Here is a 13,899-nt window from a genome sequence, read left to right as displayed (position 1 = left end):
GCCCTTGAGTTCTCAGGTACCCCTTCTCTGGGAGGATAAAAGAGACAACATTGGGCCTGGAGAGTTGGGACAGCTCTCTACAGGAAGAAGAGTCTGGCCGCGAGATTAAGTTGAGACAGCAGATCTCCTCCCAGAGAGCAATCAGCAGTTTCTGGAGACAACATAACATTACATTTTGGCATCCACAATGTGGGGCGACAAGGACTTATTCTAAGCCCTTCAGAGGAGCTAGCCCAGACCTTGACAATTAAGGACTTATTCTGAGCTCTTCAGAGGAGTTAGTCGGGACCTTTGCTGTGCTAGATTTGCTGGGTGAAGATAAGGCTTCTTTTGTTTGTACCTAATGCATTGGGAATAAGGAATGAGTTAGAGAGTTTAGGGCTGTCAAGATTTGGGAGTCATCCCTAGGGCTGATGATTGAATCCATGGGATCTGATGAAACATTAAGAGAGGAGGGGTGCATTCAAAGTGGACTGTCCCTCATGTCCCTCTGTGCACACCTTGGGTAATGAAGAAGCCTCAAATGTGTCCCTGAGTTGGGCAGGAATAGGATCTATTTCAAACATATGAAAACTTCTCCAGCAGAATGGTAGACATGGCCATGAAAGTGCCTGCAGCAGATGCTGTGGAGCACTTGGACCTTGGTCAGGTGTTGGAGAGGACCAAGGACCTCTGCCTCACTGGGCCATCTTTGCAACCTCTGTAGATGGTCAGTATTTATTGGATGAATGAAAGTAGATTTTTGTTCCACAGACACATCCTTTACTTTGAAAATGCTATTACCACATGGTAGGATTGTGCCAACCTGTTTTGTCCTGTAAAAGAAAGAGGTGATACAAAAGGTTCTGGATTAATCATTAGAGACCTGGATTCAAATTCTTGCATTTGACATTTCTTGGCTGCATAGTTCTTTAATTTTTCTGAACCCATTTACTTGACTACAAAATGGGGAGAATAACTAACACTTTCAAGATTATGAGGTTCAAGTGAGACAATGTATACTCTGTAAAGTTTACTGAGTTATATAATTGATAGTTATTACATAACTATTGAAAGGGATCTGTTACTTGATACAACCCCATTGGTATTCTCTAATATTCAAGAGTTCACTTTCTTCAAGTCTTCACATTTATCAACATGAGTTTCTCATGCCCTTTATACAAATTTTAAAATCCTATTAAACAATTATAAAATAACATTCAGAATTCACTAAACCAAAAAATGACATTTGAGTAAACTAAAGTGCTGTCATAAATTGATGAAAGGGTATAAATACCTAGCTTTTATCTTTTTTGAGTAATTCCAAGTTGATATACAGAAATATTGGACCAACCCACAGCTTTACCAATAAGGTTTTTCTACAAACTTACCAATATTGACCAGTTCAGTGTTTTGTCAATTTGCAGACTGAGATGTTTGATATTCTATTATACATTACCTACCATTAGCCCTAGTCCAATGTTTACATCTTTCCTAAATCATTAGAATTAATTATGTAAGAAACCAGGGGTGTTACTCATGATCTTAAAGCTAAAATGGACTTAAATGTAAGAGAAAAATAGGTAAACTACACTATATCAGTCATATTAATGCTTTAGACTATTTAAAAGAACTAGACAGTAATAAGACTGGAATACTGCTATGGTGTAGGGAATGAATTAGTGGATTTAGAAAAATACGGAAAGACTATAACAAAATGCTATCTACCTTCAGAGAAATGGGACAAGTAGAAAGAACATATGAATATATGTGAATGATTATATATTTATGTACATGTATACATATGTATCTGTGCTTAATTGTAGCCTTCTTGGTAGGGGGGACAAAGGGGGAAAAATGCACAGCAAACAATAAAGGGAACAGAGATCAACAACTCTGAACAGAATGTATACTATAGGCTTTCTTGAAAATGAAAATTTATTGCTTTATATTTTTAATCCTTTCATGTTCTGTTGTGCTTCTGGCAATGGTTTTTTTTTTTCCTTTTGATGAATACTTAGTTAAGCTACCGCAAACATCAGTCATGTCTTTTAAACCAAGAATTCCCTAACACAATGTACAAAGAAATTCATAAAAACACTATAATGATGGAATGTTACTCTGCTGTAAGAAATAATGAGCTGGCTGAGTTTAGAAAAAAATTGGAAAGACTTGCATAAAATAATGAAAAATGAAAAAATGAAGTGAGCAGAATCAAGAGAATATTATACACAGAATTGGCAATACTGTCACCTAAAAACTAAAGGAAGATGCCCTCCATCTCCAGAGAAAGAACTGATAAATAGAAGTATACATAATCTGGTTTTACAAATATAGTGGCCTTCTCCAGTGTGGTAATAAGGAGAGAGAACATTTAGAATTTAAAATAAAACCAAAAAACATTAAGCTAAATTTAAAAAACAACAAAACACACACATCATAAGTGGAAATTTATTTTATTAAATGTTTTAGGAAGAAAATTGCTACATCTATTTTTATCATATAATTTTAATTCTGACCCGTAGAACCAAAACCTCCTGCTCCACGTTCAGTGTCATCTAAGCCCTGAAAAAACAAAAAGTGTCAAATTATTAAGTTAATGTCAAAAGTTTCTTTTCTTCTAGACACCTAAATTTTAAAGTCTTTTCCTCCATAGTGTTGCCTTATGATTAGCACATCTTTCTTAGGGGAGATGGCAGAAAGTAGGAAAGAAAAATGGTAAAATGCAGATGATGCATTTTGCCACAGTAAATGCAAGTATTTTCTAAAAGTTGCTTTAAAAATATATTAGGGCTTTAGTGAATTAGAGAATTAAAAATTAGTTTCCAAGGAAAAATTAATATGAAAGCTATATTACAATGATTTCTATAGGGAGATTTAAGGAATTCCTTTTAAAATGTATCTTAGAATTACTGAATACCAAACAAAAAGAGACCCTGGAGATCACCTAGTCCAAACCTTTTTCTGACCCCATATTGCAATGAGGTATCTCACAACCAGAGAGAAGTAACTACAGAGTAGTAAGAAGCAAATCTAGGCCCTTTGACTCAAACTCCAAAATTCTTTGCATTATTCCATGTTGCCATCTTTTAACAGATTAAAGGGATAGACCTTCATTTTGGCATTTACGTAAGCCTTAAAATTTTATTTCATTTCTAACTTGCCCTTTATTATTAGGATTAAAAATCAAATAGAAAATAATGTTCTTTCTTCTATTTAAGGACTTTTATATAGAATCACACTTGTTAAAATAATTATATGACTTGTGATCTTCAAAAAGTACTATATCTTCTGTCTTAATAACATACTAATAAAGAAACATCTCTCACTCAGACTAAATGATAACTCTCCCAATGACTTAATTATATTACAATTACTTACTTGGACTTCTTCAAGTTCTGGATAAAAAACCCGTTCACAAATCAGTTGTGCAATTCGGTCACCTTTTTTCACTTTAAATAAAAAGATATATTATAAATAAATGTTTCAGATAAAACAGATGTTTAGCAATGTAGTAAATTACAACATCAGCTTACCTTCAAATGTTTCTTTGCCAAAGTTAAATAGTACAACACCAACATTTCCTCTGTAATCTTCATCTATGACACCAGCTGTAGGAAGACATATTAAGTTAATGAAACACAGTTTTTGGAAGTTAAAGCTAGCTACCTTTACTTATACATATTAATGGAGTATAGTAATAGTGTGAAAAACTTTAGAGGTAGTCCAGTATGGTAGACATAGTTCTGAACTTCAAAGTTTAGGAAATGTGGGTTAATATCTGATCTCTAATAACTTATATGATCTGGGGCAAATCATTAAAGCTTTATGTGTCTCAGGCAACTCCCCAAGATTTATGTACTACATAATAGATTGGATTAGATCAATGTTGGTGGTGATGGTTCCCTATGATTAAGAAATCACAGATGATAAAGATAATAAATAAATGGCTCTAAAATATTACAATAGTTAAAAATGAATATGGATCTATGACATTCTTGAAAGTTACAGTTCAGAAACACCTGGAATATGATTGTTTTTTCATCCAATTATGCAAATCAACTTCTTACTTCCCACTCTGTTGAAAATAGATGGCATGACCTCATACTTTAGCTTGAGCTGCTTTGCCTCCTCTTTTTCTAAATTTTCAATCTGACTTTCACTTTTCCTGAGTACTAAGAGAAAATTAGGTATTTGGTTTCCAAGCTTTACAACAAAACTGAAGGTGTACTATCTTCATCCTGTAACCCATTTTATTCCTTTTTTCTCTTAGAATACCTAAAAATTCCATGGTTTAAAAGGATGCTGAAGTTAAGTTACTTGAATATATGCTACAAGCTTGCTATTGACTTTTTTGGACAAGGAAAATTCCCTTATTTTTGACTTATAATTGTATCAAATTCAGAAAATAGAATCAGAAGAATGAGTACTCATTCTACTTCTGAGTACTTGCAATACTGAACATTCAGAAAACATGATTTTTCAATGGAATCACTGGAGGATAATAAAATGGGAGTACTGCAGGAAAGTATTTTAACCTTTCAGTAATTCACTGACAAAATCTGTGTTAAAAATGTCTCTAGAGATTTCATTTAAGGGTCCAATTGCCTCAATTACATCATACACAGGTTAAGCACAAAGATATTTCAATTAAATGGTAGACAAAGGTAGGCACAAAAATTGGAAGGCCAGGATTAAGTGTTACAGAAATTCTATATCCAGAATGGATGCTATAAGGGTAAATTGTGAACTTTTCTTTAATTGAATAGTAACAAAAAGTGGGCCAGTCACATAATGCTGAATCATATTTTCTTTTCCCACATACTGTTGAAGGAGGTTGACTTAATCTTTCCTATCCTTGAAGAAAGTCATTCCATAAATGATAGGGACCAGCTGTTCTCTATCTTAACTCTGAATACCTAAGTAGAAATGGTTTTAGACCTAAAGAGGGATTTAAATCAGATTTATGAAATAAATTATTTAGTGTTATGTGTTGTTAAACACTGGAACAAATTAGTACAGAAGGTTGTGGAATTTCTTTCCCTGGAGAATTTCTTTAAGAACAGAATTAATATCTAAGACTAGCCAAGTTGATGGAGGTCTTTTCTGATATCTTTAAAATAGCTTTGTTTGGCTCATCAATGTGACTGGGTATCATTGCATTTTATTTTAGTGGTCAGGAGTTTACCCAGAATGGCTCAGATATTCTAAGGTGAAATGCCACCAATTCATTTCAAGATGTATTTTAAAAACTATTAAAACTATGAATGAAAAAAGTTTAAAGACAATTGAAATAAGAAAATAAAGGCCTACATGTATATTTCACATATACATGTTAGCATCCATAACCTCTACGAATTTCAGAAATTCAGGGTTAATTTTACACCTAACAATAGATAATTCAAGAAAAACATGGGAACATAATTTCCTATGTAAGCACAAGGCATTTCTTTCTCTTCATGAGAAAGCAAAATGTGTCTTGAAGTTATCACTGGAAAAATCATGCATTGGAACTGGCAGACTAATAACTGACTTCAGGCAAAAGTTTTACTGTGTCAAAGCTTTGGCATGTCATTTGTTGGAAATCTACTTTAGTTAAAACCATCCACACCTACCAGATGTGCATTCTGAACAGAATCCTGCATATTCAACTCTTTCCTTTGACCCTTATTTACAGCCTGGTATTCTAACAACATCTTTCTTAGGAAATAAAATGTTTTGCCAGGTATGATAAACCTGTGCTTATGAGACATTTTAAAGTCATAACAATCCAAGAACACACCACAATTTTATGAACAACATATACTAACTATTGGAATAGTTTTCCATTTCTTTTGGTTCAGTGTTTTTTGGGTCCTTGTTTTAAGCTGAGTAAATATTGGTTATGAGAAAAATATTCAAATTTCAACAAATTTGTTTTCAAATAGAGAATATATGCCTAGACTAGTTTTAAATTACCAGGACTATAACAAAAATTTTTAAAAACACATCTGGAAAAATATTATATAAAGCATAGGATTTTTAAACTGTAAACCATATCAAAGAGTTCAGCATGGTACAATGGAAGAGTGTGATATTACAAGTCTGAGGACATGGCTATGAATGCCAACTTCCTTACATGTGACTTTATTGAATGAGGTTGGACTGATTTCTCAAATTCTTTCCAGATCTGAAGTATGAAATTCAGAGGCATCAGAGCTACTCCTCAACCCAAGTATTATCCCATACCACCACCTAGTGACACATGAGAGATATCACTTTTTTACCTAGATTGAGCAGTTCAAGGACAGAAGCCAGATACCAGGGAGTATTTGCAGACAGGCAGAATCATAATATTCTCAGGGAATGTGGTAGAAGAGGGGGGCAGCTTGAGCAAAAAGCATAGATATGAATGATGGGATATCATTCAGAAGAACAAGTAGACAAGTTTGATTAGAAAGTAGTGTATCAAAACTTTGGTTTAAAAAGATAGATTAAATGTATGGAACTACCAGTCATCTAGGGGAGGGGGTGGAAGGAAGGAGGGGAAAAGTTGAAACAGAAGTTTTTGCAAGGGTCATTGTTGAAAATTTACTCATGCATGTTTTGTAAACATATTAAAAAGATAGGTTTAAACAAGATTTCAAAAGGGCTTGATAAGATGGAGGTATCTGTATTTTGTCCAGAGGCAAGAAGTAATGAAAAAAAAAAAAACATTTATTATGTTCAAAACACTTTGGACATACCTATAAGATGCTTCAGCTGCAAGTTAGATGGGAAGGCCTCTTAGCATATAGGGCAGGAACACATGGTAATATATCTTTTCTGTCACTTCCACTGATAAAATCATGTTTCTGATGTTGAATTATTTAACAGTGCCAGAAATTTTCTTTGGCACTACAGCTCCTGCACAAGCACTTGTGTGGTTCTATCTCTGTAAGGATCGATTCTCTGGATAAAGGATTTGGGGGTTGGATTGCATGCAGCACCAAGTGGAATGTTGCTATTTCTGGGTCCTATGAATCAGCATCCAGCTTTCTCCAGATGAAGGAAGATGTTTGCACTGGGGTCTCAATTAGCAAAAATCTATTTTCTGTCCCTCTTGTTGCTTTACTACGTCAGATAGGCTTGTCTGCCTACTCTGTGGGTGTACTTTACGAGAATGACCAATCCTTTATCTTGAATGATGGTTTTGGGAACTCAACTGGAAGCAGGGCCACTAGCCAGGTGGGTATTACTGTTTGCAGGACCTTTGGCCATGGTATTATAAAACACTTTTATTTGGTTGTATTTATCAGTTTCATACTAACTTTTAAACAAAACGCTAAAATAAAGAAAAGTAGGATTGTCAGCAAGGGGACCTTTGAAGAAAACAAAGCTATACATAATGAAACCTAAAAAAATTTTTTTTAAATTATCCATCAGAAGACAAAGGCCTAATCTTGGTAAAAGAGTAAATAGCAGAAATTTCTTATTTTATACAAAACAAAATGTTAGTTGAGTAGAGGAAACCCAGAAATTAGGTAAATCTGGACTCATGTCCCTCCTGTATCAATAATAGAGATGTAGTTCCAGGCAGGTCACTAACCCCTGATGTCCAAGCATCAAAGTTAGGTGGCAGAGCAGGGACTGGATCTGCACTGGCCATGAGAGTCAGCCATATAAGCTTCCCATGCTGATGTCACCAGAGTCTCGTCAAAAACAAAAGACATCTGGAGAGTACTGAGAGGTGGGAAAGCAGTTTCTTGCTTTCTGTAGAATAGGAGGGCTCCTATTTTTTGTCACTTTTCTCAAATAGTGTCCTCTTCATTATGGCTCTCAAAGAGATAAAGATATTTCTTTTCAAGAGTATTCTCTTCAGCTGTATATGACACTTTTAAAGATATATAGCCAGCCCAGCCATTCCGTCTTGGACACAAGCTAGATATCTGTTTTTAAATATGGTATCCAGAATCAAATATAATAACCAAAATGTGTGGACTAACCTATTAGGTCATCATTTAACTTGGGTTAAATGTATTTGCTTCATATACAGTATTTCCCTCAGTAGAATGTAAGCTTTTCGAGAACAGAGATTATCCCAATTCTAAATGTTTTTGCTCCTAATGACAAGCATACAAGTGCTACTTAATAAATACTTGCTGGTTTACAGATATATGCAGTTCCTGCTAAAGCTATATGAGTTTGTGCACTTTTATTATTTTGAGAATATGCATCTTTTTAAATTTTCATTTACATATTACACATTAATTTTCAAAGGAAGAATGCAATAACTCATCCTTGGCTCCTTTTCTCCCTCAGAATCTTAATTATGCTGACCCATAGAAATAGATCTTTCTAGAAAGGTTTTTTGGTAGTTTCTTTCTTTCCTATTTTTTTTTTTTAACTTTGTTTTGGGAGCAAAAGATCTAACAGCCAAAGCTGGTTTCTCCCACCAACAGAAGATAATGACACCAGTAAGTTCTAGACTGAGTCAGAAATTTTAGCATGGGCAACTTTACCATAAAGTGAAATATTTCAGTTTTTATGGTAAGACTAAAAAAGTACATAAAAACACAAATTATTGTTGATTCCTTACTAAAGCTTGATGACCCGGTAATGAACTATAATGCAGAAAATAATTCATTTTATTGAACAGGATTCAAAAAACAACAACAACAAAAAATTGAATTTCACTTTTTTTTTAAAAGAAAAAACCTTACAAATATAAGATTGAAATAAGAAGTAAACATCTTACCTCCTACATCTATGAAATGTTTTGCAGCCAAGCCAGAACGTGGAGCTTAACCAAATAAATAAATAAAATTAAAAGGAATGCACACACATACATATATTCTGAAAGTTTTGATACAATATAGCCTTAGTTATAAATCTCAATACTTTATACTTTATAAATCTAGAGTAACTTTAATTTCATAGCAATACTGTGAAAGCAATTTGTATTTACCATACTTACTAAGACAGGAAAAACAGAAATTTAGAAAAAGTCACAAGAAATGAAAACTGGTTAATCTAAAATTCATTTAATTGAGATGATTTTTCTATTAAAAGTGGGAATTCTAAGGAAAGCAAAAACCCTTGAATCACTAGGAGTTTTATTAACCAGTTAATGCCTTGGATCTGGTCAGCCAGTGTAGTTATGTGTTTCTTCATTTACTGAGGTAAAACTCTTTATTTGATGACATTAAGATTACCAGGATTATTTCTTTTATGACAACAAAAAAAATGTTAAGACTTTTCCATGACCTCCTATACACTGCAAATATTAATATATTAACAACAATAGTAAATTATTGTTCTAATCGTTCATGACACTGAATATTTAGTCTAGCAAACAGTATATTCCTAATCTGGGGAAAATAGCAAAGATATGGGAATATAATTCAACACTGAAATTTTGCTTTCCCTACTTATATATGGTGCATATAACTGTCTAGTTCCAATTATTGCATCATTTCTTGGGAATATTCCAGCAATTAGTGGTAAAAGTGCCTCACCATGCTTCCACAGTAAAAGCAAAGGGTCAAGGGAGATGTGGGAGATATCAGGCCACAGGAAACTTACAAATAGTTGTATTTGTTGCCTTTCAGCCATCCTTGATTAATAATTCCAAATATGTATGATCATATGATAAAATGAAGATTAAGAAGATCTTGTTTATTTCAAACACAAAGAAAGGTAAATTACTAAGCCACTTACCAACTCTGCCATAACACCCAGGAGGGAGGGAAATCTGAATGTCTGTTTTCACCAGGGCTTTCTCCATGGCTGGTATCGTATAATCATAGGCACTATAAAAATTACCAAGCAAAGTAGTGATAAAATAGATGTTTGCAATTTAAATTTTCTACTGACAAAGCACTGGATTATCAGAAATGAGTAAGAGAAACAATAAATATTCTTATTAGTTCTTATGCCAATTTAGATCTCTATACTTATTCTTCAAAATTAATGATCAAATCACTGATTTTCCAATTTATATTCACAAAAATCCCCCTGCAGCATAAGGAGTATGCTACCTGATAACAATATTTACTAAGTCCTTTTGCTGACAGTTTGAGATGACTTAATTGTAAAACATCCCACATATTGGGAAAGGGATAGTGCATGAAGATCAAGGAGCCAGATTAGAGAGGGGAGGGAGGTCTTTAAAAGGCACCTTGAGAATGAAAATAAAGAGAAGAAATGTGGGGATAGGCTGAGAAGTTCCAAGTCAAGAATAAAGAAGAGACGGAGAATAAGTAAAAGGGCTTAAGCTTTGCTAGGTTTTGTAAACAGCCTGACTTTAGCAGCAGGTTGTGGAGTAAATTCTGTGTATTCACTAGCTAAACAACTATGCATTTAATCTCTAAGAAAGGATTGATTGCTTATAAGGGCCTAGGTGACTTAGGCAAATCAAGTACTTCACTGCTTTGCACAGCTATGAAAATGAGATTACACAAAAACTCATTCCTCCAAGATTTTTCTCTTTTCTTTATAAAGAGCATCATAAGACTTGTTAAGGATTACAATTCCAAACCCCTAAGGGTGTAGGAAAGCCCACTAAAAACCTGAAGCCCTACTCCGAAGTCTCGCTGGGCCCTTAGGGACTAAAGCCTAACTTTAGCTGGAGTAGCTTTGCCTCGGGTTTGGGTCACACATGCTGAGAGGCTCATCAGGAGATTTGGCTCTAGGGTGATGAAAGTCTGAGGTAGCAACTTTTAAAAGATCAACTATTAAGCTGTAAAAGGGATCGTGACCTAGTGATGGAAATGTGTAAAAAAAGGGCTGTGTGGTTTTAACCATTCTAAGCCATCTTACAAATTACAAACACGAGTGGTCTAAAATAGAATTCTGGACGCCCAATATTTGTTTTTATTTTTACGTTTCGAAGAAGTGTGATGTCGTGCACGGAGTTTAACTAAAATGAATAAGATGTTTTGAGGAATTTTAGCTCTCTCTGAAGAACAGTCCTTGGGATTATTCTGAGTACAATAACACTACTTGGCTTGTCTCTTAGTATTTGGGATACTCTTTTTCCATTCACTTCAAACCACTAGGAGGCAGCCTAGGCTGCGGAGAAGGAAAATTATACTACTGCCTGCCCTCGGGGGTGTACGGTCCACTAGACCACGTGCACACACACATCTATTTGCTTCTCTCGTTATTGGTATTAAAAGTTGGTGAGACTCTAAATATGGGGGTGTCCCCACTTGCCGCCCCTGGAAGCTTCGATAGCTTAATCATTCCACGCTATTAGACATTAAGCATGGCGCAGACCGGCACTAACCTTCTTGGGTCCCTGCGTCTAACTGACTGGTGGGAAACCCCACATCCGATTAGGGGCCCAGAATTGGCGCGAAAGTCTGCTAACAGGAAGCTGTGGAGGCAGGGCCGCGCCATGTCCCAGGTACGGGGAAGAAGGAGAAAGTCCGAGGCACTGAGTCTGCATCAGCCTTTGCTGGACCCCTGAGAGACCGGACTAAGGGTCTGTTTCCTCATTTGCGAAATGAGGCTGGGTCCGGATGGCCGCGAAGCCCTCGCCAGGTTTTAGTGCGGTTTCCCCTGGCGCCCAGGCTTGACCACGAGGCTACGCGGGCGGACGCCGCCACTCACTCCGTTACACGCGCCTACTACCCACCTGTACAAGTCATAGCCAGCGGCCCGAGCCGACCCCTTGGAGGGGGCCGTGGCGTGCTCCGAGAGGCGGGCGAAGCGGAGGCGCACCGGGCCCTCCGGCTCCGGCTCTGCAGGCCGGGCCCGCTTGCTGGGGGACGCACCGGCGGGGAGCGTTTCGGAACAGGGCATCTCTGCGGAGAGAACAGAAGAGGCGCGCAATACAAAGAATCAATCACTCACTCCCGCCGCCTAGTAGTCTCGAATTTCCCCGCGAGCCGCCGGGACATGCCCCGGACGAGCTCATCCGGCCAAGCTGACGGGGGAGACAGGGTTTAGAATGTTTGAGATGAGAAGAGCGCGGTGCCCTAGAACGACTTTTACATAACACTGATGCTGGTCAACCTTTACAGACCGGTCTAATATGGGGGATCCTTTTATTGGGCCCCCATTCCCAATTTCAGGTCACCCCTCCTCTGCCCCCGCCGCCCCGGCATGGCTAGCGGAATGGACGCGCCCCTGAGCCAGTAAACTAGGCAACACCGAACCCCAATCATTAGGTCCGGCTCCTGCCTGTTACTGAAGCTGGCCTCCGTGAGAGGCCCTAGGGTGTAGGAGAACCGGGAGAGCGTGCAGGAGTGCCCGGGGCCCTCCGAGCGAGCATCTGCGGGAAGTTTTCCTGCAGCCCGGCTGCCATTACCAGCCGGACGGATCAGTCGCATCTACCCTACTCCAAAGCATTGCTTCTGTGGGGGTTCCCCGCTCCCAGTCCATCGCTTTCCCATCTTTACTAGCTTCCCCGCGTCCCGGCCTAGAGCAGCTGAAAGAAATGTGGAAGAGCCGCCTGAGCTCCCGGGGCAGCATGGCAGAGGCCAGGCCTTTAGTGAGGGGGGCGGGGAGAAGGTCTGGGCAGATAGATAACCGTGTGAAGGTGGGGAGCATCGGCTGACTTCACCGTCAACCATCCAAAAGGGATGGCGAGTCTCCATTGAGGTCACCATTCTATAGCTGATAACACCCAGCCCCGGGGATAGAAAGAACTCCAAACGAAGCACCTGGTTTAGAATCCAGAGCGAAGCAGTTTTGGCCGCCGCCAGCCACCGTACTCTCTCCCCAGAATAACCCGTAGAATTAGTTCCTTACATTTGAATGAGCACCCTTCCCCCTCAGGCGCCGTCACTGGAGCCGGGTATTTTCGGGCTGGAGAGGGTGTGCATGCGCAGTAACTCCACCAGGTGGAGCGCTCTTTCTCGGCCTACCTATTAGCCACCTCCTAGGCGGGGTTGCCGCACCACAGCCCACGTGGTACTGCCACTGGAGTTTATTAACTGGGGCAGTAATAGGATCAGATTTGTGCTTTAAAAATATTACTTTGGCAACTGAGTGGATACATTAGAAATCTATGTCGGGAGCAGCTAGGTGGCCGCAGTGGAGAGAGCACCAGCCTTGAATTCAGGAGGATCCGAGTTCAAATCTGGTCTCAGACACTTAACACTTCCTAGCTGTGTGACCCTGGGCAAGTCACTTAACTCCAGCTTCAGAAGAAAAAAAAAAAAAAAGAAAATCAATATATAGAAATCTATGTCCTTTCCATGAAGCCAAACTGTCTGTTCTCTAAAAGTAGACTCGGGGCAACAAAAATAAGAACTTAAACTTAAGGTTATGTTAGAAAGATCACAAATCCCAATGATGTAAGTATTGATCTTTATTAAAAAGCTCCGTTGCACTGCTTCTCTTCACTCCCATTTTCCAGATTATACGGTCAATAATGTGGCAAATTACTGTAGGACAATAGTCCTTAACTTGAGTTTTGTGAAATATATATATATATATATATATATATATATATATATATATATATATATATATATATATATACGTACATATACTATTTCAATTTCAAACCAATTATAGTTTCCTTGGTAATTTTATGCATTTTAAGAACATTTCTTAAAAGAAATATTTCATAGGTTTCTCTGGATTGTAAAATTAATCCATGACACCAAAAAAAAAAAAAAAAAAAAAAAAAAGGTTAAGAAGTCCTTCAGTAGGACAAGGATTAGATTAGTCAATATATTACTATGTAATTTCTTTGGTGCAGAAACTCCTCTATCTATAAACATAGGTCTTCATTTTGGGGATCTGGATTATAGGATCAGAGAAACTGAAGGGACCACAGGGGCCAGCTAGTCCATTCTATATACAAAGGGAAGCCTCACTATTATATACCTCACAAAAGTGGTCATGGGACAGCACAGACTATTTTTGCACAGCTCTAATTCTTAGGAAGTTGGTTTTTTATTATTATTATTATTTTTTTTAACATTAAGCCTGATCAGATAACTT

At 37.5% G+C, this 13,899-nt stretch overlaps 1 protein-coding gene across 2 annotated transcripts; it reads right to left on the bottom strand.

Moving 5' to 3' along the window:
- Nucleotides 1-2,419: 2,419 nt before the first annotated feature.
- On the bottom strand, nucleotides 2,420-12,745 carry DUT (deoxyuridine triphosphatase). Of its 2 annotated transcripts, none has more exons than XM_074294432.1 (7): nucleotides 12,609-12,745; nucleotides 11,579-11,747; nucleotides 9,658-9,749; nucleotides 8,696-8,740; nucleotides 3,516-3,590; nucleotides 3,361-3,431; nucleotides 2,420-2,544 (listed from the first exon to the last, which is right to left on the bottom strand). In XM_074294432.1, exons 2-7 carry the CDS (start codon nucleotides 11,743-11,745, stop codon nucleotides 2,488-2,490), a joined length of 507 nt encoding a protein of 168 aa, XP_074150533.1. In that variant the 5' UTR covers nucleotides 11,746-11,747; nucleotides 12,609-12,745; the 3' UTR covers nucleotides 2,420-2,487. The 2 variants fall into 2 exon arrangements, with proteins under 2 accessions (XP_074150533.1, XP_074150532.1); XM_074294431.1 differs by lacking the exon at nucleotides 12,609-12,745 and adding an exon at nucleotides 12,345-12,449.
- Nucleotides 12,746-13,899: the final 1,154 nt, after the last annotated feature.

The sequence above is a fragment of the Sminthopsis crassicaudata genome, chromosome 2 (assembly GCF_048593235.1).
Source record: "Sminthopsis crassicaudata isolate SCR6 chromosome 2, ASM4859323v1, whole genome shotgun sequence".
NCBI classification, from domain to species: domain Eukaryota; kingdom Metazoa; phylum Chordata; class Mammalia; order Dasyuromorphia; family Dasyuridae; genus Sminthopsis; species Sminthopsis crassicaudata.
This window is presented reverse-complemented; position numbering and strand designations above follow the sequence as displayed.